This window comes from Plecotus auritus (genome assembly GCF_963455305.1).
Source record: "Plecotus auritus genome assembly, chromosome: 7".
Classification (NCBI taxonomy): Eukaryota; Metazoa; Chordata; class Mammalia; order Chiroptera; family Vespertilionidae; genus Plecotus; species Plecotus auritus.
The window spans coordinates 2,954,646-2,980,466 of record NC_137774.1 but is presented as its reverse complement, the minus strand read 5'-3'; the positions used below and the strand labels follow the sequence as shown (position 1 = coordinate 2,980,466).

The window sequence follows — 25,821 nt, the reverse complement described above, 5'->3', positions numbered from 1 at the left end:
CCATTCGTATGAAATTCTAGAACAGGCCAAACTAATCCATAGTGACAGAAAGCAGACCAGTGGTTGCCTGGATACGGAGACTGGCTGCAAAAATGGTATGAAGGTGCTCTTTGGAGCGACGACACGTCCTAAATGGTGACTGGGGTTGTGGTTACGTGGGTGTATACATTTACTGGATGACTGAACTGTACGTTGTAAATGGATGCAATGGTATGTAATAAAGATGACTTAAAGAGTTAAAAAGAAGCAACACAGAATGAAGACCTGATCCTTGTCTTGCTCACGGTCTAGTGCAGGGGTGGGCAAACTTTTTGATTCGAGGGCCACAATGGGTTCTTAAACTGGACCGGAGGGCCGGAACAAAAGCATGGATGGAGTGTTTGTGTGAACTAATATAAATTCAAAGTAAAGGAGCGGAGGGGAGAGCAAGAGAACCCTCCACTCTTTCGGCTCCGCGGGCCGGATAGAACAGCCGAACAGGCCGGATCCGGCCCGCGGGCCGTAGTTTGACCATGGCTGGTCTAGTGGAAAAGTCAGACTTGGAAACAAGCAATCATAAAAGAGTGAATATTTAAAGAAGTATGTTCAGCCCTAGCTGGTTTGGCTCAGTGGATAGAGCATTGGCCTGTAGACTGAAGGGTCCCAGGTTCGATTCCAGTCAAGGGCAAATGCCCAGATTGCGGGCTCAATCCCCAGTAGGGAGCCTGCAGGAGGCAGCCGATCGATGATTCTCTCTCATCATTGATGTTTTTATCTTTCTCTCCCTCTCCCTTCCTCTCTGAAATCAATAAAAATATATTAAAAAAGCCAAAACCGGTTTGGCTCAGTGGATAGAGCGTCAGCCTGCGGACTGAAGGGTCCCAGGTTCGATTCCGGTCAAGGGCATGTACCTTGGTTGCGGGCACATCCCCAGTGGGAGGTGTGCAGGAGGCAGCTGATCGATGTCTCTCTCTCATCGATGTTTCTAACTCTCTATCGCTCTCCCTTCCTCTCTGTAAAATACCAATAAAATATATTTTAAAAAAAACTATATTAAGAAAGAAGTATGTTCAAATCACAAGAGTTCTGTTGCTTGCCCGAGTCCCATGTGCCAGGCCGTGCTGGGTGCTTCCCAAGCACAACCCTAAGAGTCTTCTCGGTTTGTGAGATGGAGGGAGAACAGCTGCTGGGTGCCAACGAGCAGCGCCTGCTGTGCCAGCGTCCCCGACGTAAGCAGCCAGCTGCTCGGGATGTGCCTACCCTCCTTCCTGTTCTTACCAACAGAATGAAAGACCCCTCTCCAGGGTAAGAAACGAATGTATGCCAAAGACTCTGCTTTCTCTTCCTGTGGGTTTCGGATACCCATGTCTTTTTAAAAAAATATTTTTATTAATTTTTTTACAGAGAGGAAGGGAGAGGGATAGAGATTGAGAAACATCGATGAGAAACATCGATCAGCTGCCTCCTGCACGCCCCCTACTGGGGATGTGCCTGCAACCAAGGTACATGCCTCTGACCAGAATCAAACCTGGGACCCTTGAGTCCGCAGGCCGAAGCTCTATCCACTGAGCCACACCGGTGAGGGCGGGATACCACGTCTTAAACCCGGCCAGTGAAGGGAACTCAGTGAGCTGCCCACATGACCACAGAGGGCCACTTGACTAGGTTTCCCCTCTGCATTCAGAGAGGACTCCTGGCCTGTGATCTACTTCTCACTAAGCTGTGCGGCTCTTTCCATGTCAATAAACATAGACCTTTACTAAGTAGAGTAATAGCTGGGTAATAATTCCACCAGACGTAAAACTCGCACGTCCAGACCTCACCAGCAACCGGGTGCCATGAAATCCCAGCAGCATGAACACTTGGTCTCAACAGCTCTGAGCCCTTGCTTACATTTGGACGCATTCTTTTTTTTTTTTTTTTTAATATATTTTTATTGATTTCAGAGAGGAAGGGAGAGGGAGGTAGAAACACCAGTGATGAGAATCATTGATCGGCTGCCCCCTACTGGGGACTGATCCTGCAACCCAGGCATGTGCCCTGACCGGGAATCGAACCGTGATCTCTTGGTTCATCCTGAGGCTCAATCACTGAACCACACGGGCCGGGCCGAGTTTCCTCTTTAAGTCTGAAATGAAAGGGGCTTAGTTTGCAGGGAGAGAGAACCCATTCTTCCTCCCAGCATGATACAAAATAATGTCTTCAAGGGTAAGACACAGAAACGTAACAACCAATTTCACAAGATAGAAGTTATTGCTGAGTTAATGATTATTTGTTCAGTACTTACTGGGAGCAAAGGCAGCGGAATACCAAGTAGGCACTGTGAGGAAATTAAAAAAGAAAAAAAACGGTAATTAAAAAAGGCTTCTCCTGCCTCAAAGGCCTCATAATCAAATTAAGGGAGTCAAACGTAAGCAGATGTGAAAACTTGACAAGCACCTGGGACGTATTACCGCACCGACGCATTATCATGCATTACGGTGCACAGAATAATCCAGACGAAATACCCTCCAGGGCAGAGCTGAAGAGCTGCGGAGGATGGGGCGAGAGCAATGCAGAGCGGGCTCCCTGGTCGTGCACATTTAATCTGATTTCCAGATCCGTGTGGATTCTGGCGCTGGCTCTAGTTGTTTTGCCCTATTGTTTGTTTCAAAAATGAGGCCAGGGTAGTTGCCTTGAAAAATAACATTCAGAAGTACCAGTGGGTGTTACATTATTCTCTGTTCTTTTTCTTCAAAATGTAATTATTTTTCCTTCTCGATATTGGCAGCGGGACCCATGGCACCCGGCTTCAGGGCAATTCAGAGCAGCCTGGCCCCTGGCTCTCGGGCGCCCCCTGCCGCCCGGGCCTCACCGCGCTCGCCCCAACTTTAAAAGCAGCTGAGCGGGGCGTGGAACAATTCACGGGGATCCTTCCCTCCCCTTCACTAAAGCAACCAACCACCGCAGGTGACCCCACCCCGCCCCGACTGAAATCCACAGGACGAATTAGATGAGATCCAGCCGTGCCTCAGTTTCCTCACGGGTCCCCCTCGTGAGGCCCCCTCCACCTTTCTGCGTCCACCACCACCCCCAGCCCTCCCAGTCTCGGTAGCCAAAGCGACCGTCCATCTTCCTTTTCACACAGCGGTAACTTCATAGATCAAGCCTCCCACCCCGGGCCCTCTACTGCCAATGGTAGTGGCCACCATCTTACCCCTGGCTCCAGGGTCGCGCCGAAAATGCGGCCACCCCCAGCGGCTGTTGTTTTAGACTACGTTTCCCATCAGCCCTTTCTCAACATCGCGATAATCCCAGCGAGACTGCCGAGAAGGCTTGCGCGCAGGCGCGGCCCCGCCCTCTCCCCGAGGCCGGCCGCGTGGCTGGAAGTCATGGCTCCTTCTGTCCGGGCCCAGGTCGGCGAGCAGCCTCGGGCCTCAGGCCTTTGGCAATGGTAAGACGGCGGAAGCGGGAGCACGGGGTCTTCTTTGGGCGCTGGCACACTTGGCCTCCCTTTTTCAGAGGCGAAATGGTGACGCCAGCCCTAGCTGGTTTGGCTCAGGAGATAGAGCGTGGGCCTGCGGACTAAAGGGTCCCAGGTTCAGTTCCAGCCAAGGGCACATGCCTGGGTTGCAGGCTCGATTCCGCCCTCCCCCCCAGTGGGGGGCGTGCAGGAGGCAACCAATCAATGATTCTCATCATTGATGTTTCTATCTCTCTATCCCTCTCCCTTCCTCCCTAAAATCAATAAAAAATAAAGAATAAATTAAAAAGAAATGGTGACGCCAAACCTCTCATCCGCCTTACAGGGTGGTTGGGAGGATTAGCTAAGATAGTGTATGAGAAAACGCTTTCCAAACGGCGCGAGGTTTCATGGTTGAAGGGAGAGAGCTCGAGTCCACCTTTGGCGGGAAGGGCCCCTCCGCGCAGCCACCTGTGGGCTGAGCTTGCAGCCCCCGCGGCCCTGAGGGGTCCCGGGTTCGCCCCGAGGCGGGCCGGCAGTGGCAGTTGTTAATTCACGTCGCGAGTGTTAACGCCTGAACACCTGACTTCTCCTGGGGTGCCTGGAGAACCGCCCCCATCAGTTTCTATAGAATTCTGCATTTAGTGATCCGCGGGACTGGAGACGGTGGAAAGCCGCATTCTTACAAAGGACCTTACACGGTCCCCTTTTTCCTTCCCCACAGGCCTGCCTTGAGCATCTGCAGAGACAGAAGCGGACTTGCAGGTTGAAGCTTAAAAGTAATGAATGGAGCCCCCGAAATAAGTAAGGATGGCTGGGTGCAGGCAGGATCTGGGTGGGTCCCAGAAGGGAGGAAGCCGAGATGGTGTGAAGGCCTTGTCACATACAGCGGTCTAATACGCCGCCTCGTACTTTATTCTGAAGTTGAACTAAAGAAGGTCCGTTCTGTGACCAAACGTTGGCATAAATCTAGAATCCGGAAGTGAGGGGTCTGTGCAAGTGTGATTGGGGGGCCGCTAGGTGTCGCTGTTTGAAACGTAGGCGGAAACCATTGCGGAGGGGGGTGAAAGGGAGCCTTGGGTAGGAGTGGGCTGGCTGGGGTTCAGAAGGGTTGGCTACAGCCTGAGCTGAGGATGATTTAACGTTATCCCTGTCCGAAAGGGCTTCCTTGGTGAAGAGTGCTGACTTGCTGAGGCTCAGCCGTGTAAATGCCAGTCTTAAGAACAAACACCTTCCTTACCATTGTTTCTAGTAGGATGAGAGAAATATGTTCTCCGCATTTCTCCTTCAGGGTAAAGGTGTGGGCTGGGGACTTTGAGAAAAGTCACGCGAAAACCATCATCTTCAGATGTCGAGTGTAAGGATCTTCGTGGTGGAAATTTCTATAAATGGTAAGATTTTTAGCTCTTTCCACCGACTTGTGTAGGCCATGATCTCTTGGGCAGTTTCGGTCTGCTGGATTGCGGAGATGTGTGGGTCTTTCCGGACTGTCACTGCCCGGCTCAGGGAAGTCAGTAGGAAGGAACTCTGCTAGGCTCCTCGCCAAGCGGTCTCAACACGGTATTTGTTACAACCGTTGTGAGAATTGGGTCAGACCAGTGGTTCTCAGCGGGGGGCAGGCGGTGTGGCTGGGATCTGGTGGCGGCTTCTCAGTGGTCTACAAAGCCCAGGACAGCTCGCGCACGAAAGAACTGTCCCCCCAGAATGTCAGTAGAGCTGGGATTGTAACCCCGTATCAGACCAACTTGAGTGATTGGAGCTCTAGTCTCGGCCAGGTAACCAGATCCCCACTCAGAGCCTTATTCATTCATTCGTGAGACAGGGTCAGGGGCTTCTCAGACCTGTCTGTCCGCCAGAACCACTTACGAAGTGTTACAATGTACACATTCCTGGACCCCACCCCCAGCCATGGATGAGTGGCCCCAAGAATCACGTGTGGCAGTGTGGGAGCAGGCACGGAGGAAGAGATGATCGGATCTACTTTTAGCTCGGATTTTTATTACAGCAAGATTATACCACTGGCTATTTTTAACCCGCTCTCAGGGCAGATCCATAATCCTCTGTCTTACAAAACAAAGCCACATGCCTGCTCTGCACAGAGATGAGTGAGAAATGGCTTTTCACAAGTTGCTTCTCGGCCTCAGGCACTGTTTGTGCTGCGGAAAGGAGTGATCTGCACTTGACTGACATGAGAAAGACTCGACTATATACCTCTCCCCCCCCCCCCCCCCCCGCCCTTGCTCAGCTGAGGGAGACCCTGCCTTTTAAAGGGTAGGAACTGCCCTGGCCGGTCTGGCCCATTGGATAGAGTGTCGGCCCTCAGACCAAATGGTCTCGGGTTCGACTCCTGGTCAAGGGCACGTACCTTGGTTGTAGGCTCGATCTCCGGCCCGGGGTGCATGCAGGAGGCATCCACTCAACCTGTCACTCTCACATCAATGTTTCTCTCTCCCCCACTCCCTTCCTCTCTAAAAATCAATGGAAGAAGGTCCTCAGGGGAGGATTATCAAAAAATAAAGGGCATGAGCGGTCAGTGTGTCAGGTCTGGACACTGGGTACATCTAGCATTAGATAGGGTCCGTTTTTGCCCTTGGGAGAAAGTACCTTCTAACACAGCAGATATGGCTGAATGAGAGTTCTCACGAGGGGAAAAAGCAGCGTTTGGTGAGAAAAAAAGAGTTTGCATGTGCTGTGGGCTGGCAGATGGGTGGGAGCTGAGTCCATGATGATGTCAAGTTATCCCTGTCTGAAGGCAAAGAAAGGCCTTTCAGTGTGGAATGTGATGTCTGAGACTCCGTTTCCCAAGCTCCTTACAGATAACTTAGGCCTGGTTTGAAAGGGAGTGACTTGAGAGATACCTGCGTATCCTTGAGTCGGTTTTCCTTTGCAATTTCTCCTCGCCAGGCCAGGCCAGCCTTGGTTTCGGACCGGAAACAGACCCTCCGGGAGAAGCCCCTAAGCAGCAGTAAGTAGCAGCGGGCCCGCGGCCCTGGGCCTGGAGTGGGCTTTTTCTCACGCACGGAACAAGACTTTCCCACAGGCGTGGTGGGGGGTTCGTTTTGCTTCCCTGCCCGCGGCTTGGGGTTCTGCTAGGTGGCAGGGAGGCTGACTCACAGGTTTGTTTTCTGTTAGATGTCTGCGGTGTGAAGCACAGAACCGAACGCCTTTGCCCGGAGCCAGTGGAACCGTTCCCCCCGCTGTAAGTTCTCTGTTTCCGTCCTACCTGGCTTTGTCCCTAAGCAGCCCCCACGCCTGTGATGGTTCGTTATCCCTGTCTGAACCTCTGGACTGAGGGAGAACAGTCTGTTCTGAGGCTTGCGGGTGGCTTGGCCCTGCGCTCTTAAAAGTTCAGGTTTTCTAAGGGGTCACGTTGAATGGACCCCAAAGGAAACTGGATGCCCTGAGACCCCAGGCCAGCGCGTCAGCTCTCTGCAGCTCGAAGACCAATGGTGGCTGCCGTCACGCTCTGGGCCCCTGGGTTAATGTCTCTGAGGGACGGGCTGCTTGGGAGATGGCAGAGCTGGGCAGTGGCCAGGACCTGGGCCGGGCTCTTACTGTGGCATGAAAGAGTGCTTGTCACATCTCTCAAGAAAGCGGATGTGCTTTTTGAAACAGACGGGGAAGTCAAGTGTCCGCAGCTGTGCAGGGGGCATCCTGGGGCCGGTCGGCCTCTCGCCTTGGCGCCGCAGCCCGCCCTGCTGTTTGGTTTCTGGGTGCTTAACCCCAGAGTCTCCTGAGGTTGGCTCGGATCGCACCCGAAAGGCATGACTGGCATGTGGACAAGAAGGTGTCAGTGGCTCTGGACATGGCTTAGTGCCAGGCTTGAAGTGGCACCGCTGAAAGTGGGGTGTGTGCGGGCTCTAGTCAAGGCCACGTGTTTGTTCGGGCACCACGGAAGCTATATTTGGGGTGAGGTTTGGTGAGCCTGAAAACTGGCCCCAGCAGCGTACCGCCCAACAAACTGAGAGAGTGTGTTACTAAGTGGGGTCTGGAGCAGGTGAATGCAAATGTCCCCAGAGCTTCGCGGCTGGTCTTGACTGGCTACTTCCCAAACACTGCACATCCTCCCCCCCCCCCCCCCCCCACGCACACCCACCTTCTCCTGAAAACAAGCCGCTCATCGTCTGGGGCCTCACCAGCCGCATGGAACTATCTGATCGTACCCGTCATGCCTTCAACACGCACATGGGCGTCCTGGGTTCGAATGCGTGCCTCTGCGGTTGCCTTTTCTCTAACCTGGTTGATTCTTTAAAGTTAGCCTTCAGTTTGGGTCACTCTGTTGGCTGTTGTGTCAGACGATTCTCTGGTTTTACAGGTGACCTCCCAGTGGTGCCGGCCCGATCCGCACAGCCTCTGTTGCTAATATTAATGCCTGTAAAGTGCTTCCCCCAAAGGAGGATCATTTCAGAGCCCTGTGGACTTCATCTTCAAAAACAGCCAAATAATTGGAGAGAAAATGAGTTTATCCCAGAAAACCTTGGGCAATTAGTGAAACTGGGGTATAACTAAGGATACTCAGAAACCGCAGCATAGGGGATCTATTTCGTTACCCTGTATTGGCAGGACTGCAGCAACGGTAAATGGAAGGTAATTAACGTGTACTGAGCATGCTCTTTTGTGGGAAGCAGATGCTCCGCCTAGAAAAACATCTCTCAAAGTGGAATTCTTGAGTCACTTGGGCTTAAGTTTTGAAGCACAAATAAACATTTTCAAATGACTGGCATTGTGGACTTCAGATTGAGACCCACGTAAGAACAGTATATTGTGACTTGGCATTCCTTGGTAAATGAGTTTCACAGAATAACAATTGGGTTTAACTGCACACAGAATGCAATCGGATGTGTTGGGGTGTTTGTAAGTTTCCCACTAAGTTGATTTTATACCCCTTTAATGGGTCCTGGGCCCTAGGGGTAGGGGTCCTTGCCACCTGGCGAAGGCTCTTGCCTACCAGCCAGCCGTGTGGAGACCCCCAGCCCCGCACAGTGCAGGCATCAGACTGTCCTGGAAGCTGCTTGGTTCCGGGGGAGGGGGGATCCCAGGGCTTACGGGCTGGGTGGGGCTAGCTAGCTTCCATAGGAGCCTGTATAATGCCTAAGTGAGACTGCCTGTCAATTAAGTGCCAATTGTTGGCACCATGATGTTCAATACGGAGTCGGGGGTTCATTACAGGGTGCCATCCGTTTGGTGACCAGGTGGCAATAGATCTGTAGCGGAAATCCCCTCAGAGGCAGGCAGCCTCTGTGCACTCAACCCCTATCAAATCCCAGAACCTTCCATGGTTCTTGTTCTCTGATCTCCACGCTACGCCCCTGCATGGCGGCATGGCATGCTGCTACCCTCAACACACACAGCGAAGATGGCCATCCATCGTTTATGCAATTATCTGGTTTCAGATTACATTCGGCGCTTTGCGCTCCCTCTTTCTCATGGCACTCGTGTATGTCGGTCACGGTCTCAGAAAGGTGAAGGCGTGTCCTTGAGTCGAATTGCCTTGGAGGTTGCGTGTCCGTGGAGGACTGGCTGGGAGTGTGCGGGGCCTGTGATGGAGTGTGGCTGAGCCCTCCACTGACTTCCCAGCACCTGTTGGCCTTGAGGTATGCCTGCCCCTTGGTGAGGGTGACAGTCACATCTTGGGAGTGTTATCTTCAGCTTTAAACAAATCAGGGGGCCGTCCATTCTCCCTTGACCCAGGGGGTGTCTGTCTCAGACTCAGGGGTTTTCTTGGATGAGCCAAGGGCAAGATAGGGTGTTTCACAATGAACAGGCTTCAGTGATCGTCACAAATCCACCTCAGTGTCCCCTGAGGGAAGGAGTGGGTCTCGGGGAGTTGGCTTTGGCCCCTTTGAAGGGGACCTGGCCCCCAGCTCCGCAAGGATCAAGCTCGGTGCTGGTACAGCTGCAGGATGCCGGCCTTGTGCAGGTCCCACCACAGAGCTGCCTCCAGGGACAGATCGTGGTTTGCATAGAATATCAGTGGCTGCTTAACTCGATCGAAGTAGTGGTCGGAAAATTTCCAGTAGTTACTTGTGATGAATCCGTAGGCGCTAACCTGGACAGAGATTGGCATTGAGCTGCTGTGCGCACACTCATGTCAAGTGACATGAATTCAGAAAAGCCCAGTCCCGCCCCCCACCCCCACCATATGCCTGTGTGAAGATGCAGGTGAACGGCTGCAGCTCACAGATGAGACTCCCGCTTTACAACAGGGACAAGGTGTAGGACCAGAGTCGTGTGGCCTCAGTGTGGGTCACTGCCTGCCTTTGAAAACTGCTGAGTCTTTCTTTCCCTGTGGCTCCTATGGACCGTCCCTTAGTGACCAGCGATTGTGTGGGGGGCTAACCCTGCTGTCCCAGCCACTTCTGTTTCAGAAGAGCCTTTTGGAAATGTGCCTTGGATACCGCGTAGAGGCTGCCCTGGGACCAGGGCGTGGAAGCAGGAAGTGTGGGGCAGGGGGCTGGCCTATAAAGGACCCTGGGTATTGGGTGCGACCCTCCCATGCCTTCCCTAGGCCCCTCCTGCAGCTGGGGGTCCTTTTCCCAGGGGTCAGGCCCAGCGGGTCTGAGGTGCCGCCTCGTGTAGGGCTCCCGGGTAAATCCAGTTCCATTCACACCTGTGCTCTGCTGCTGTGGGTTCCTGAGAGAAGGCCGCTTACCTGGTCACAGGTATGTAATGCTGTCAGCAGCATGAGGGCCCCAGTACTAGGCATATATAAGTCTTTAAATTTTGAGATAATCCGCTTTGATTTCAAAAACCTGGAAGCAAAACGGCATTGAAACTCAGACATTTCGGTCTTACACACCAGCTTGATAGTGACACTATTACAATGACCAGCTCAAAAAGGCCACCCCCATCAAGTCTACTCGGGGAGCTCCTAGAGACCTCAGTCTCCTTTGAACTACCTCTTTAGGTGACCGGGGGGGGGGGGGGGTGTGAGGAAGAGGAGCGGGCCCATCAGGAAAGCCACAGTAGGAGCCTGCTTTCTCCTAGAAGCCCGAGTCCAGCCTGACTTGTGCCACCTCCTGCCCTCACGCCTGGGCTAGTGAGTAACCATGGCGCTAGGGCACGGGCGGCCTGCGTTTAGTGTGAGACCCAAGTTTCTCCTATCCCACACTGGGCCAAACAGGTACCACTGGAGTCACTGGTGAGGTAGCACAAGAAGTGACACGCCACCCCCCCCGGCCCATTGGTGACCACAGGCGCTGACCTCAGCCCTGGACTCACATCCGAGCTCCTCCAGCAGCAGCAGACCTGGCCTCAGCCCGTGTTTTCCTCTGCATGTGGCTGTGACTGCTGGCTCCCGCCTGCCCAGGCCCACCTGTCCCCTCCCCTGCTCCCGGGGTGCTCGCCTCAGCCGCAGCAGGTTTCTCACCCAGCTGCTTGCACTAGTGACACTTTAAAGGGCCAGTGGTTGAGCATCGACCTATGAACCAGGAGGTCACGGTTCAATTCCAGGTCAGGGCACATGCCCAGGTTACAGGCTAGATCCCCAGTGGGGGGCGTGCAGGAGGCAGCCGATCAATGATTCTCTAATCATTGATGTTTTTCTCTCCTCCCTTCCTCTCTGAAATCAATAAGAATACATTTAAAAATAAAAAAGGGCCAGGTCGATCTTGGTTGCATTATAGGATGTTCAGCAGCAGCCCTGGCCTCTGCGCACTAGTGGTGCTTGCTCTCACCTAGTGACAACCAAGATGTCGCCAGGCGGCCCAGTGACCCTGCCCCGCCATGGAGGACCACAGGCAGGGACCTGGGGATGAAATCAGGTCTCGATCCCTGGCTTCTCCCTGTGCTTGCCTTGAGCCTGAAGATGGTGGCAGCTCAGCTTCCATTACTGCCCCACACCCAGCCTGTGCCTGTATGAACAGCCCTGGCGCCCCATCGGCGTGGCGCAGGGGTTGAGCATCGACCTATGAACCAGGCGGTCACGGTTTGATTCCCGGTCAGGGCACATGCCCAGGTTGCAGGCTTGGTCCCCAGTGGGGGGCATGCAGTTGGCAGCCGATCAATAATTCTCTCCCATCATTGATGTTTCTATACCTCTCCCTGCCTCTCTGAAATCAATAACTATTTTAAAAAAATAAACAGCCCTGGCAAATAGGCCTCGAGTTCTCCCGGGTTTCCTGTTCCCGATTGACACCCACCACCTCCATCGAGGCACTGAAGTAGTGACTAGACCAGCCGTGGGCAAACTACGGCCCATGGGCCGGATCCGGCTGTTCTATCCGGTTCTCTTGCTCTCCCCTCCGCTCCTTTACTTTGAATTTATATTAGTTCACACAAACACTCCATCCATGCTTTTGTTCCGGCGCTCTGGTCCAGTTTAAGAACCCATTGTGGCCCTCGAGTCAAAAAGTTTGCCCACCCCTGGACTAGACCAATAACAAGGCCTTGGCACCTGCTTGGCACGTGGCTCTGGCTCCGTTATGGCAGGTGGGCCTGAGGGCAGGCCTGCAGGGCGGGGGGGGGGGGGGAAGGGGGCGCTGCCACCCCGCCCACCTACCTCTCTGTCAGGTAGCTGATGAAGGCTGGATGGAGCAGCTTGAATTTGCTGGCAGGGGCTCCTGGTCCGAAGTAGGTCTGAGGCCTATTTGGAGAGGAAGCGGACGGAGCGGTTCAGGCTCTCATACTGCATGGGGGCGTAGCCGCCGGAGCGGCGGCGGGGCAGGGAGCGGTAGTAGAAGCGCGGCTGCGAGTAGTAGCGGGAGAAGGGCGTGTAGAAGGTGGCGGGCAGCACCGAGGGCACCACCGGCGGCCTCGCGCCCACTAGCACGTCGGTGGGCAGCTTGTAGGTGAGCGAGCACGGGGGCGTGAACAGGTTGGGGGGCGTCCGGAAGTTGCAGGTGGCGTTGGGGTAGTGGGGCGGGGGTGGGAGGAGAGGGAAGTAGAGGGACTCCGGGGGCAGGGGGCGCTGGGGGGATAGGGGGCGCTCGTACTGGGGGGTCGGGCACAGGGGCAATGGAGATGTGGGGGGCTGGAAGAAGGGGGGCTCCTTCAGGAAGCGGGGCACATAGGGGGTGATTTGGGTTGGGATACCCGAAATGGACCCGATATAGGAGCCTGAGGCGACAGGGCTGTAGGAGGGGGACCTGGAGGAGTGCCCCGGGGGAGTCTGGGAGGAGTTTCGGGAGGCAGGTTTCAGGCCAGATTGGGAGGGAGACTTGGAGGGGGGTGGAGTGGCGTTTTGGGGAGATGCTCGAGACACGTGTTGGGAATGAGGGCTGGGGTTCAGGGAGGGAGTCCGGGAGGTGGGCTGCGAGGCCGTGGGGGTGGGAGGGTGAGAGGGGGCGCGGGAGGAGGACCGGGTGGGGGATGGGGAAGGGGCTGAGCCACCCGAGCTGGAGTAGGGCTGCTGGTTGGCAGCGCTGCCGTTGTGGTTGGTCCGGGACTGGGAGGGGGACTGGGTAGGGGACGGATTAGGGGTTTGGGAGGGGGAGCTCATTGGTGTTGGGAAGGCTTGTGAGCACCCAAGGTCTCTGAGCCAGCACCCCCAAGAGCCTGGTCCCCGCCCATGTCACAAAGCCCGCCCTCATGACCCCTGCAGCATTGTGAGCAATTGTTGGGTAATCACAGGGCGGGCGGGCGGGCGGGCGGGGGGGGGGGGGGGAGCAGGCCCAGCCTGTGGGTGCTGTTCTGGCCTTGGAGGGGTTAACCTTTCAGGAGCCCCTTAGAAGCGGCCCTTCCCAGGCTGGGGGAGCTGAGATAGGCGGGGTCATTGTGTGGCCAGGGGTGGGGTGGATTTCCCAGAACCTGATTCAGGGACGAGAAAGGAGAAATGGTCAACAGCACCAGGCGAGGGCCGGGCTGGGGGCCAGGACGTGGCTCAAGAGCTGGACGCAGGCCTCTGCCCAGGAAGTGGGAGACCAGACAGAGTGCCCTTTGTTCCCGCTCCCAGGACGCCGGGCCACATCGCCCGCTCCCCCGTTTCATGGGCACAGTCTTGGGAGGGTGCCCGCCAGGAGGAGTGGCTGTGGGGCCCAGTGCTGCCGGCTGGTGGCGGGGCTGGTTTGGGGACAGCGGCCTGAAGCTCAGAAGCCAGGTCTGCCTGCTTCCTTCAGAAAAGCGGCCCCTCGAGCCTGCAGCCAGCGGACCAGGAGGTGCCCGGGGGCGTGAGGCTTCCCTGGGCTCTCCTGGGGGGAAGGAACATCACCCCAGAGCTCTGGGATCTGCTCCTGCCCTCGCCACCTTCCCTCCTGACGGGTCTCCGGGGCGGCGATGGCCATGGCATCACCACGCCCTGGCCCTGTGTAGCTGCTCACCTGTCACCTTTATCGAAGCCACTGGGGACACGCACCCCCAGAATGGCCGATCTCAGCATCACATAGTCACGGAGGTCTGAGGGGATGAAGATGTAGCGCAGGTCCTGTCGGGACAGCGGGGACCCGGGGCCCGGGTGGGAACAAGGCCACGTCTGGTCCTGCTCCGCAGGGACGGCCCTCCACCCAGCCCTGCCCCCGACAGGCGGTGTTCTCCCATGCTCCCCGCAGTGGCAGTGCCATCTCAGGATCTGGTGGTGCGGCACCGGCTCACGAATCCTGTGCTGCCCTGCCCTCCGAGGCGAAGCTCACTCGCCATCCCGAGGACGGGCCAGGCTTAGTGGCGAGGAGCCGCGTTTCTAACGAGGAAAACCACGAGTGGCGGTGTGCGACTGAGACCAGGCCGTGGAAGGCCCTGCCTCCCTCCTCTGGGGTCCCCCCCTCGGGGTGACCTTAGCTGCCGTCACGAGGACGCCAGCAGCCATGGCGGGGCCCATGCGACAAGGGCCTTCCTTCCGATGACCGCAGCCACCTGGGTGGCCCTGAGCCCAAACCACTTTGCTAAGGGGCTTCCAAATTCCTGACTCGTTGAAGTTGTAAGATTATAAACGTGTGTTGTTTAAAGCTCCTAATACCCGGCTGCTGTGGCTCAGTGACTGAGCGTGGGCCCGTGAACCGGCTGCTGTGGCTCAGTGACTGAGCGTGGGCCCGTGAACCGGCTGCTGTGGCTCAGCGACTGAGCGTGGGCCCGTGAACCGGCTGCTGTGGCTCAGTGACTGAGCGTGGGCCTATGACCCAGGAGGTCACGGTTCGATTCCCGGTCAGGGCACGTGCCCAGGTTGTGGGCTCCATCCCCAGCGGGGGGCGTGCGGGAGGCAGTGGATCAGTGATTCTCTCTCCTCTTTGATGTTTCTCTCTCTCCCTCCCTCTCTGAAATCAATAAGGACATATTAAAAAACAAGTAACCACGCTACCAAGTTTGGGGGTATTTTGTTAATGAGCAGCGGTAGCTCATACAGGCTCTGTGGCCACACCAGAAACACAGCCGTCCCACTTGGTTCTGTCACGAGCCTTGAGAAGTTCTACTGTGAGACTCGGAGGCACAGACACTGTGGCTGGGACACTCCTTCACTTCCTTCTCAGAGGAGGAAGCTTCTAGAAACCCAACCCAGCTCAGTAGAGCATGACGGGACCCCTTATCCTGGGATCCCCCTAACCTGCACGGGGCACCCAGACCTTCTGGAGGGGAAGTGTGTTATTCTAGAAACCGGTTGAAGGAGGCTGGAGGTAGCAGATGCTCCCCCAGACATGACTCTGGGCACGTTCCTCAGTCTCCTTGAACCTCAGCTCCCTGCACAGGCCGCTGTGGGGATCCGGAAGGCACCCCCGCTCTTCTGGGGGCAGCATGGAACCCCAGGTCTGCGCCAGAGGGGCCTTGCGCCGCTGCAGCTGGGCTGCTCTGATGGCGAGGTGGCACCAGTCAGTGCCCGTCCCTGTGAGGAGCCCTGGCGGGGAGTCTGGGTTTGCACCCCAGTGCTTCTCTGGGCTCTGAGCCTTAGCCTCCTTGCCAGGACAGTGGGGCTGCGGGGCATACGGAGGGTGCTAACACCCCGTCAGCTCTCACTAAATGGTAGCCATTCACACCAGTCGAAAGTGGTGCAGTGCCACCTGAAGCAGCGGGGCGCCCTGCCCAGTCCCCCCTCCTCCATCCCCGCGCCCAGGGTCCTGGCATAGCTGCGCGGCCAGCAGCCCGGGGCTCAGGACCCTGGGCTTCCCGTGGAGGGGGCTCCGGGCCCCGTGGCGCCCACCAGGCCTCACCTGTCCCCGGGGCACGGAGGTGAAGCCCTCTGTGCTGTAGGCGACGAGCGAGTTCTTCATCGTGTTCACAGTGAAGCCGTAGAAGGAGGTCTTGGTGCCCACGTCCTTCTCGAAGCCTTTGATCACAGCACCATTGAGTCTGGTCCAAACAGAGCCCATTGGCCAGGCGGTCACCCCACCCTGTGCGGGACTCCCACCCCCAGGCTCCGCCACACCTGTCCCAGCCTCACGGACCGCTCCCCGTGCCACGGCAGCACCAGACTTCAAGGGACGCCCTGTGCAGTGGGCACATCTGTCCTGGCGGTTCCTTCCTCTCAGGTGCCGTGGCATGTCTGTCTGCACATGCCTGTGTCCATGCCTGTCTGCCTGGGGCTGCTGCGTGGCCCACACCCGTGGAGGATGCTCCCTCGGGGGACAGCTCCTCTCCCCTCCTCCCTGCCCCTCTCCCCTCCTCCCTGCCCCTCTCCCCTCCTCCCTGCCCCTCTCCCCTCCTCCCTGCCCCTCTCCCCTCCTCCCTGCCCCTCTCCCCTCCTCCCTGCCCCTCTCCCTTCCTCCCTGCCCCTCTCCCCTCCTCCCTGCCCCTCTCCCCTCCTCCCTGCCCCTCTCCCCTCCTCCCTGCCCCTCTCCCCTCCTCCCTGCCCCTCTCCCCTCCTCCCTGCCCCTCTCCCTTCCTCCCTGCCCCTCTCCCCTCCTCCCTGCCCCTCTCCCCTCCTCCCTGCCCCTCTCCCCTCCTCCCTGCCCCTGCTATGCATACCTGAACACGTAGTCGTGGGCATCGATGTTGAGACCCTGGCGGGAGCCGTTCAGGATGCCCCCGTTACCCACCACGGCACACCGGATGCAGTCCCTGCGCCGCTCCCTGGAGCCCAGCAGCTGGGCGCTCTCAGAGCTGTTCAGAAGGCTCAGGGTGGAGGCGATGTCTGTGGGTCAGGAGGGGGACCTCATGCAGAGGCTGGCATCGGGACAACAGCCCCTCCCCGGAGGCACAGAGGGTGGGAGGGGATGAAGTGCCAGTGGGGCATGAGAAGGGAAAGGGGCCGGTGGGGGACAGGTGTGGCCGTGCCCGCGGTGCCTCTGGAGACGGTATCCAGAAGGAATACCCTGGGCTTGGGGGTAGGGGCGGAGCTAACGGGGAGGGTCTGACAGTGGCACAGTCCGCAGGCTGCTTGGGGCCCCATGCCCTGTCTCAGCCCACTTTGGGCACGGGCACCTTAGCCTTTAGGCCAGGGAGGCCCCCGGATGGTGAGAGTACTGGGGGTGGGCGGGGAGCCAAGCCCCTCGTGCTCATCCGCTGGTGCTTGTGGGGGCAGGAAAGTCAGCAGGAGTCGCATAGCTTGGAAGTCGAGCGCAGGCCCCCCGGGAGGAAAGGGACACGGGGGGGGGGGGCGGGGGTCCCACATCCCAGCGCGGTGAGGGCAGGAAGGTCTGCGGCATCAGGGCCGGCGGGCGGAGGGTTACCTTGGCGGGGGAGCCCCTGCCAGCCGTAGGGGACTCTGCGCCGGCTCAGGCTGTCCCAGAGCTCCTGGGAGAAGAGGCCCCCGGCCAGCAGCACTGGCTGGGAGAAGTTGAACAGAGCCCGGAAGTGGGGGTGCCGCTGAACGACCCGAGCGAGCGAGTGTCTGCAGGGCCTGCTCTGTGGGTGAGAAGATGAGAGGGCTGAACTCGGGGGGCTGGGGTGGGTGGGAGCTTCCCAGCAGCTCGAAGGCCCCACGGGGTTGGGAGGGAAGAGGTGGCCTCCCTCCTCCAGACTTGGGGATCAGAGAGCTTTCTGGGTTTCCCCTGCCCAGCCCCCTGGATGCCACATCTCTGGGGCCTGCTGGCTCTGCCTCCTGCTCCTGCAGCTGCACCTCACTCCGGGGGAAACTTCGGGGCGTTTTCCCACCAGTGGGTGAGACCCGCTCGCCTTTGGAGGAGGCGCACCAGCTGAGTCTCTGGGATCCCCGGCCTGGATCGAAGCCTGTCACTTATCCTGTGAGCTCTGGCATCTTCGCTGCGGGGCTGGCGAGACAGGGCTGCGGGAGACGCAAGCGTGTCTTTCTTCCAGCCGCCGCTCACGCTGCGCTGAACGGTGTCTTCCCGAAGTCCCTGTCTGCCCAGCCCCTCGGAACGCGGCCTATTTGGAAGTGGGGCCCGTGCAGATGGAGGTTGTTGAGATGTCACACTGCATTCAGGGGGCCCCACGTTCAGTGCCCCTCTAGGGAGGCCATGTGATGACAGGCAGAGAGTGAGTGATGCTGCTACAAGCCGAGGAGGCCTGGAGCCCCCAGGAGGTGCAGGAGGCCAGGACGGGTTCCCCAGACAGTCCTGCAGACGCCTGGGTGTCAGACTTCTGGCCTCCGGGACTGCGAGAAACAACGTCTCCCGTTTTAGGCCACGGCGTTTGGTCATGTGTTCCAGCAGCCCTAGGAAACTGAAGCATCGTGACCTCCATCTTGGGTAAAAACCGCTGTTTAAAATTTTAACCCTGCTATTCTGGCTTCTGTAAACGTTTGCTTGCTTAAATAATAGGGGAAAGAAGACTACTCCCATTCCAGAGAGGCCATAAACTATGTCCCAGACAGAGTTGTCAGTGCTGGCGCCAGGCCAGGCCTTGAGATATGGTCTCACGGCCCTGACCCAGCACACAGGACCTTTTCTCAGAAGGTCCGGAAGTCTCGTTCCAAATTTGGAAGACAAAGAACTGAAAAAGGTATAGATAGGAAAGACTTCCTCTGTTTGGGGCCCCAGAATTTGAGAAGCAATATTTCCTCTGGGCCCGCTAGCACTGGAGAAATGAAAAAGACTCCAAATAAATGTGGCTTATCGATTAAGGCGTCTTCTGATTTACAACGTAACAAAACCTCAGGGTGCCTAGGCACACGGGGACCTGGAAGGAGGGCAGGTACCGAACAGGCCCCGTCCCGTCCCCCAGGGCAGAGTTCACACCGCGGTGCCCGGGTGGGGCTGCCCTCACCCTGCGGGGCCTCCTGTTACGGTGCTGGTTTGATCAAGGGCATCGCAGGGAAGAGCCGTGTGGTCGCTCCTGCTATAACGTGACATAGACGCTCCTCACAGTCACCGCACTGTGCGAAGCTGGGCCGTCGGGCGCCAGGGCTTTGGGGAAACGGGGCTAGTGGCACAGCACTGGCACACTGGGCCCGGGACGCAGCCCACAGAGGTGGAAGCAGCTCACGCTCAGCGCCTCGGGACTTGAGCGCTGCTAAGTGTGGCGTTTGGCCTCGGAAAGCCCCTGTGGCGTGGGCATCCGCAGGGGCCGGCTCCTGAGCTATTCTGAAATGGCAGGAAGAAGGTTCACCACGCCATGGGGCAGGCGGGGTGTGCGTGCACGCATTTGTGTATTCCTCGGTGGCCCTTCGCTGGGTGTGGCTCTCGCCTGTAATCCGGTGCCCTCACTGGCACTGGCTCGGAAGCAAACACAACCTGTGCGATGCTCGGGCCGTTTCCTAAGCGCCGGTCTCGTGGGAACTTTGGAAATTCATGTTTCATAGCGAGCGCCCCAGCAGCACCTAGCGCAGCGGCGTCACTGCTGCTCCGTCTCCCGGCCTGTGGGCGAGGCTCCAGGAGAAAAGCTCGTCTTCGCATCAGGAGGGCAGCTGGCCGGCTTCCCCTCAGGGACCCGGGGGCAGCCTCCTCCTTCACTGTGGCCGCCAGGGAGCTCAGGGCCAGTGACCTGGCCTGTCTCACGCCGGGTGGCACACCTTTCATGCACTTACCAGCCATCTCATTTTCCACCCTTTCTTGTCCTTCGCACGTTTCTTTATTTCACTCGTTTTATGTTTTTGCCTTGTTATATGTACTTAAAAGCTCCCTCAAGTCCTCCTTTTAAACCGGGTGGGGGTATATGTCATTTAGCATCAAGCAGCTCCAGGGGGAAAGGACTGGAGGAATGTAAAGATGATCTGGCCCCGGCTGCTGTGGCTCAGTGGATAGAGCATCGGCCTGCGGACTGAAGGGTCCCAGGTTCGATTCTGGTCAAGGGCACATGCCCAGGTTGCGGGCTCGGTCCCCAGTAGGGGGCGTGCAGGAGGTAGCCGATCAATGATTCATCATTGATGTTTCTCCCTCTCCCTCTCCCTTCCTCTCTGAAACCAATAAAAATAGATTAAAAAAAAAAAAAAAAAGGCCCTAACCGGTGTGGCTCAGTGGATAGAGCGTCAGCCTGCGGACTGAAAGGTCCCGGGTTCGATTCCGGTCAAGGGCATGTACCTTGGTTGCGGGCACATCCCCAGTGGGGGGTGTGCAGGAGGCAGCTGATGTTTCTAACTCTCTATCCCTCTCTCTTCCTCTGTAAAAAATCAATAAAATATATTTTAAAAAAAAAAAGAAAAGAAAAGAAAAAGATGACCTGGCCAAGCACTCGGGACACGCTTGAGGACACCTGTCCTCCCGGCTCTGCTGCTCAGTGGTTCAGAGCAGGTTCTGGGGGCAGACCAGAGGCTCAAACCCCAGTGCCACCTCTTGTCCCCGCGCGGCCCTGAGCGGGGTGCCTGACCCTCTGTGCCACATTTTGCCATGAGGCTTATGTCGGAAAACCCAGGTCACGTGCTGGGGATGGCACCTCGGCCCACAGCCTCTTAGCTACAGAGCCGGGCCGGCAGGGTCTCAAACCCTCAAGGCAAACACGGGTCATCTTCCCAGGGTTTGGGGTCTACTCTGCGGCGAGCGGTTTCAATGTGACTTTTATAGTAAGAAGACATCTGGGGGAGTAGAATCTCACATTCACAGGCCTTTTAGAGATAAATCACAGGACTTCCAAGAAACGTTCAGCTGGCTGTACCCCAGGGAACCTATGGATCCATCCTCCTCTATTGGGGTGCAGAGAGCCCTAGTGGCCAGGTCTGAGGAGCCCTGGTGGCTGTTGGCTGCATTCCGGGGCCCAGGGGGTGGGGGTCCGAAGGGCTCCTGCCCAGCAGTCTCGTGAGAATGTCCTCATTGGTTTGCTCTTCTCGCCCCTCCTCCCCGCTGACTTGAGGGTGCTCAGAGCACAGAGTAGCCGGCCACTGTACCTTCCTCGTCCCAGAATGCGCGGCCTTGGGTCCAGTGAACGCTTGAGATGCTGTGGTGTTCCTGGGAGAGAAGGCACACGTCAAGGGGGGTCTGGCTCCGTCAGGGTCAAAGGCATCCGTCCCTCTGACCCTATTTCTGGGCTGATTCTTGCCCGTGCCTCTCTCTTTATTTTATTTTATTTTATTTTATTTTTTTAAAAACTATTTATTTAATATATTTTATTGATATTTTACAGAGAGGAAGGGAGAGGGATAGAGAGCTAGAAACATCGATGAGAGAGAAACATCGATCAGCTGCCTGCTGCACACCCCCTACTGAGGATGTGCCCGCAACCAAGGCACATGCGCTTGACCGGAATCGAACCCGGGACCCCTCAGTCCGCAGGCCGACACTCTATCCACTGAGCCAAACCGGTTTCGGCCGTGCCTCTCTCCTTAGGCACAAAGTACTCCCACACAATTACGTCTGACACGCTGGATCCGCCGGCAGGGAAGAAACCCCGGCAGGCAGCAGCAATGGGGGTTCACAGGGCCAGTGGTTCAAAGATGAAGATACGGCGCTGCTTGGTTGCTCAGTGGTTAGAGGTGGGGGGGGTTTGAGGGTTCGATTGATTGGTTGCCTCCCGCAGGCACCCTCACTCCTTCCCACCTCCCCCAGCAGGGTTGAGGGTTCGATTCCCAGGCATGTACCTCTTGCAGGTTTGATCCCGGCTCTGGTCCAGGCGCATGTAGGAGGCAACCAGTCCATGTGTCTCTCTCACATCAATGTTTCTCTCTCTCTCCCCCTCCCCCCACCCTTCCACTCTCTAAAGATCAATGGGAAAAAATATCCTCAGGTAAGGATTAACAACAAACAAGAGGAAAGAAGAAAGCTTGCCAGCCCCCTGGGATTGTGACCATAGAAGGTGGTGCCCTTGGTGGGGGGTGGGGGGGGAAGGGGTCACCCTGGCTCCAGCCCTAGAGTCTCGGTAAAGGGCAGGTCTGCCGCCGACTCCCGAAGTCTGTAGTCCATGGTCTCGGGAAGTTACTAAACTCGGAACCTGAGTCCACGCCTGGACAGCAGGGATGACCACACTGACATGACGGGTAAGCCTATCACGTGTCACCCGGCTGTGAGTTCAAACAGAACACCTGTTATCTCACACACAGTGTCCTCTAACCAAATGTTACCGTGGTTACCAGCTTCTAGGCCAGCGTCCCTTTGGCGGGGGGGGGGGGGGGGGGGGGGGGAAGTGGGGGGAGAAGGGCTAAAGTTGTGGCCCAGCCCCACCTCCAGGTGGCCCGAGGGCAAAGGGGAACCGAAAGGAAGGAAGGAGTGGGGCCCTTGCCTGTTGGAAGGGTGTCGGGCCTCTCCGCACCCCTGCCCTCTGCACAGAGCAGGCGGGAGGTCAGGGGTGCGCAGTGTGCGGGGAACAAAGGCCCTTGTTGTTTGCTTCTGAGCTCGGGGACAGCCAAGTCACAATGAAGACTGTGACCTGCCTCCCTGCAGGTTTCTGAGACCCTGGAGGGCAGGACAGAGAGAGCAGGGCGCCCTCCCTCCCCCAGACCGGCCACCTGGCCCCCCACACAATCCTGTAGCTCCTGTCTGGGGGCACAGCAGGGCCTCTGGGGACCTCGAAGTGAGCTAAAAAGCACCCGGCGGAGGCCCCATCCCTGAGACTCTGAGCTGATGGGCGGGCCCTTCCCCGGATTCTAACACGCAGCCAGCCGGAGGACAGCCAGGCAGAGGATAGCCAGGCAGGACCAGGGCAGGATGCAGACAGGAGGGGAGAGGTGCAGGGGACGAGGTGGGGACTGCCCTGCACCCCCCTAGTCTCAGGGAGGCCTGCTGGTCTCTAGGGCGCCCTCAGTACCCTGGGCTTCCAGACACCTGCTGGGGGAGGCGGGAAGGAGTGAGGGTGCCTGCGGGAGGCAACCAATCAATGTGTGTGTGTGTCTCTTCCTCTCCCTCCCTCTCTTCCACTCTCTCTAAAAATCAATGGGAAAAAATACCCTCAGGTGAGGATTAACCAAAAATAAATACATACATAAAGAAGCTTTGTTGAGGTATAATGGATGTTCAGCAAACCTCAAATTTAAAGGGCATTCAATACTTTCAAAGGACGTTTAATGGTATTTTATTTATTTTTTGTTAATCCTCACCAGAGGATATTTTTTCCATTGATTTTTAGAGAGTGGAAGGGAGGGAGGGAGGGAAGAGGACAGAGGGGGAGAGGGAGAGGGGGAGAGAGAGAGAGAAAGAAGAGAGAGAGAGAAACATTGCAGGTCCACACTGGCCAGGGCTGTCTGTATTTTAAAACATCTTTACATAAAATTCACAAGGTCCCCTTCCTCAGTAGCTCTCCCCTCTGCAGTCCTTTTCCTCACGTAATTTCCCACCACAAGGGGATTCCACAGCTTCAGGCGAGACCTGCTGGCTAGAGCGCCCTTTATTCCAGAGGCAGCTGTGGGTGTCCCCTGACCTTACTCCCCGGGAGCAGGCGCTGTTCTGCTCTCAGCCCATTATCCCTGCAGCAAGGAGCAAGGCTGAGTGAGGAAGGGGCAGGTGCCAAGGCGCTGGGAAGGCACAGCCTGGGCCCGGAGGCCTGGCAGGGCTGCGGACGCCCTTTGCAGCCCCCAATCCGGGCTCGGGGCGCGGCTCTGACCGCTTTCCAAGGTAAAGCCAACCCTTGGCAGGCTCCTCCTGGCTGGAACCCACCGGAGGCGGGCTCGGGTTTCTCCACGTGGGCGCACATGAAAGGCAGGTGCCCAGGGCGCCGGGAGGGGGCAGAGCGCAGGAGGCTCAGCCAGGAAAACCTGAATGGAGCCCCGAACTGGCCCCCTGTTCCCTGGGGGAGTCCACCTCTTCGTGGGATCCAGCCCAGGCGGCGCTTATCAAATAAAGAGAACAAACAGCGCGGGCGAGAGGGAGCCGCCCGGGCAGGCAGAGACGGCGCCAGCGGGAGGGATGGCCCGGCACCGCCGAGCTGGGGATCCGGGCATCCTGGGAACCGGAAGACGGGTCCTTGCCCCCAAAGTTACCGAGAGAGAGTTCCCCACAAAAACGGGACTGTTTTGATCGGACACAGATGACCCCGCCAAATCAGGGCCATAAAGAGTTTCTCATCGGGACGGAGGGGATTCACCCAACAGGCTGTCGCGAGCGGGTCGCCCGAGCGCACGGGGCAAGGTTCCCCTGGGACGGAGGCTGAGGTCCCGGGCAGCGCGAGTTCAGCACCGGAGTGGAGGTTCAAAGGGCCGCAGCCGGGGTCCCCGCTGGGAGTCGCCCCAAAGAGGCCGTCCGAGGACCGTGGGCTGGCCCTGCCCGCCCGTCCCTGCGCCCGCCGGGTTAGTTACGCGCGGCAGCCCTACCTGGCTGCGGCCCGGAGCCCCGGGTGCGGCCTCCCCGCCGCGGAGAAGAGGGTGAGGAGGATCCCCGAGCAGACAGCCCCGAGCAGGAGCAGCCGCCAGAAGAGCGGGCCGCGCGGGAGCCCCATGCAGCCCCGCCTGCGGGCGCCCCGTCTGCAGCAGTACCGCGCCGCGGACCTGGGAGCCAGCCGGCCTCCCGGAGGCAACGGCCCCGCCCTGCCCGCCCCCACCCCCGCCCCCGCCCCCACCTCCGGCGCCTCCCAGCCCTGCCCGGATCAGGCCTCCGGAAGCCGCCCCACCATCGGGTGGGGCTGGGGAGGCGGGAGAGTCGCCCGCGCCGCTGGCTCCGCCCTGTGCCAGGAGGTCCTTGAACTGCGGGCACCCTCCCTACGCTCCCGCCTGCGTCCAGCCTGGGGCTGGGCCGAGCGCCTTCCCGGCGCTGTCCAGGGGAGGCATGTGGGGGCTTTGGGGCGCGGGGAGACACCCCACCTGCTGCGGAGGTCTCGCCTTGCGTCTGTCCTGGGAGGGGGGGGGCACCCGTGGCTCCCGAATTCCCGAGGCCGGTGGGGCGGTCCCCCTCGAAAGGGCGCTCAAGAATCGTGGGTGTAGCCTGGCCAGCATGGCTCAGTGGTTGAGCACCGACCTCTGAACCAGGAGGTCACGGTTTGATTCCCATCAGGGCACAGGCCCGAGCTGCCGGCTTGATCCCCAGTGGGGGGCGTGCAGGAGGCAGCCGGTCCATGATTGTCTCTCATCATTGATGTTTCTCTCTCTCTCCCTCTCCCTTCCTCTCTGAAATCAATACAAATATATGGAAAGAATGTGGTGGTGTGTGCATCTGGGGCCTTTCCAGAATTTGGGAATTTGGGTGTAATGAGCCGGTTCACCCGGACAGCCGAGATCGGGAGGGTGGAGGACCCCCGGATGCTCCGGGTTGACGGTGGGCTGAGGTGGGAGCCTGCAGGATGGGCTGGGGGAGGAGCTGAGGCTGTGCGCCCACTCACTTGGTGACTGTCCCTGGCGGCCAGGACCCTCAACCCCTGCCTTCTCTTTACAAAACGAGGCCAAGCTGGAGGTCTCAGCGCAGGGAGAGCACCCGAGAGTCTGGCCGGGGCTTCCGTGTCAGCAGGAGGAGGGGGAGTGTGGGCACCTGTGCTCTTGACACAGAGCCCCCCCAGGTGGTGACAGTAGGTGAGATGGACTATTCTCCGGTGGGCAGTGCTCCTGGTCAGAGACATGAAACCTGTGAAATTCTCCAGCGCCCCCCAACGGTCAGGAACTGCAGGGACCAGAGGGACCTGGTCCCCTCCCCAGCTTCCTGTTCTCACCTGTGGGGGCAAGTCTGCTCTCACCTATGGAATTGCAAGTCTCCCAAAAAGCTTCCTGGAGCCCATGCCTGTGGTTAGGAACGGGTCCTTTAGTCTCAGTTCTCATGATTTAAAAAAATGCACTGCCCGGCCGGTGCGGCTCAGTGGTTGAGCATCAACCTATGAACCAGAGGTCACAGTTCTATTTCTGGTCAGGGCACAGAGGGAGGGAGAGGGAGAGAAAGATAGAAACAGCAATGATGAGAGAGAATCATTGATCGGCTGCCTCCTGCACACCCCCTACTGGGCATGGAGTCCCCACCCTGGGCATGTGCCCTTGACCGGAATCGAACCCGGGACCCTTCAGTCCGAAGGCCGATGCTCTATCCACTGAGCCAAACCGGCTAGGGCGAGGATATTTCCAGGGAGCGTGGAAGAGAGAGGGAAAGACAGAGAAACATCGATGTGAGAGAAACACGGCGATTGGTTGCCTCCTGCACGCACTCTGACCAGGGCCCAGGCCAGGGAGAAGTCTGCAACCAAGGTACGTGCCCTTGACCGGAATGGAACCCAGGACCCTTTGGTCTGCAGGCTGACACTCTAACCACTGAGCGACACCATCCAGGGCAAAAATATATATATTTTTTTTTAAAAAAAAGAAGAAATAG

At 57.9% G+C, this 25,821-nt stretch overlaps 3 protein-coding genes across 5 annotated transcripts in view; 1 reads left to right on the top strand and 2 right to left on the bottom strand.

Moving 5' to 3' along the window:
- The first annotated feature begins 3,314 nt into the window (after positions 1-3,314).
- METTL23 (methyltransferase 23, arginine) overlaps positions 3,315-25,821 on the top strand; it is a 105,973-nt gene continuing 83,466 nt past the window's right edge. Inside the window, exons 1-6 of one of the 3 annotated variants that reach the window (XR_013961049.1) lie at positions 3,318-3,412; positions 4,146-4,225; positions 4,713-4,812; positions 6,326-6,386; positions 6,554-6,620; positions 7,737-8,139. The gene's annotated coding sequence lies outside the window, so the exon portion shown is untranslated. Of the gene's footprint in view, positions 3,413-4,145; positions 4,226-4,712; positions 4,813-6,325; positions 6,387-6,553; positions 6,621-7,736; positions 8,140-25,821 lie in introns of those variants that run through there. The other 2 variants (XR_013961048.1, XM_080677516.1) reach the window with 2 other exon arrangements.
- On the bottom strand, positions 7,869-24,074 carry ST6GALNAC2 (ST6 N-acetylgalactosaminide alpha-2,6-sialyltransferase 2). The gene is made up of 9 exons (XM_080677510.1): positions 23,850-24,074; positions 20,499-20,559; positions 16,951-17,125; positions 16,247-16,412; positions 15,493-15,631; positions 13,678-13,781; positions 11,922-12,005; positions 10,074-10,173; positions 7,869-9,470 (listed from the first exon to the last, which is right to left on the bottom strand). The coding sequence occupies exons 1-9, from the start codon at positions 23,972-23,974 to the stop codon at positions 9,297-9,299; spliced, it is 1,128 nt and encodes a 375-aa protein (XP_080533636.1). The 5' UTR covers positions 23,975-24,074; the 3' UTR covers positions 7,869-9,296.
- Positions 12,015-12,860, bottom strand: LOC308253250 (testis-specific serine/proline-rich protein; the record flags this gene model as incomplete). The annotated part of the gene is made up of 1 exon (XM_080678593.1): positions 12,015-12,860. A coding segment is annotated over one exon (846 nt), but the record flags the coding sequence as incomplete, so codon positions are not given.

What these genes read in the sequence shown, in the direction of transcription:
- ST6GALNAC2 (XM_080677510.1), bottom strand. Translation starts at nt 23,974, where the DNA reads ATGGGGCTCCCGCGCGGCCCGCTCTTCTGGCGGCTGCTCCTGCTCGGG. An exon ending in CGCATTCTGGGACGAGGAAG is followed by an intron (nt 17,126 to 20,498) that starts GTACAGTGGCCG and finishes TCTCACCCACAG; the next exon opens with AGCAGGCCCTGCAGACACTC. An exon ending in CATTACATACCTGTGACCAG is followed by an intron (nt 9,471 to 10,073) that starts GTAAGCGGCCTT and finishes ATCTCTGTCCAG; the next exon opens with GTTAGCGCCTACGGATTCAT.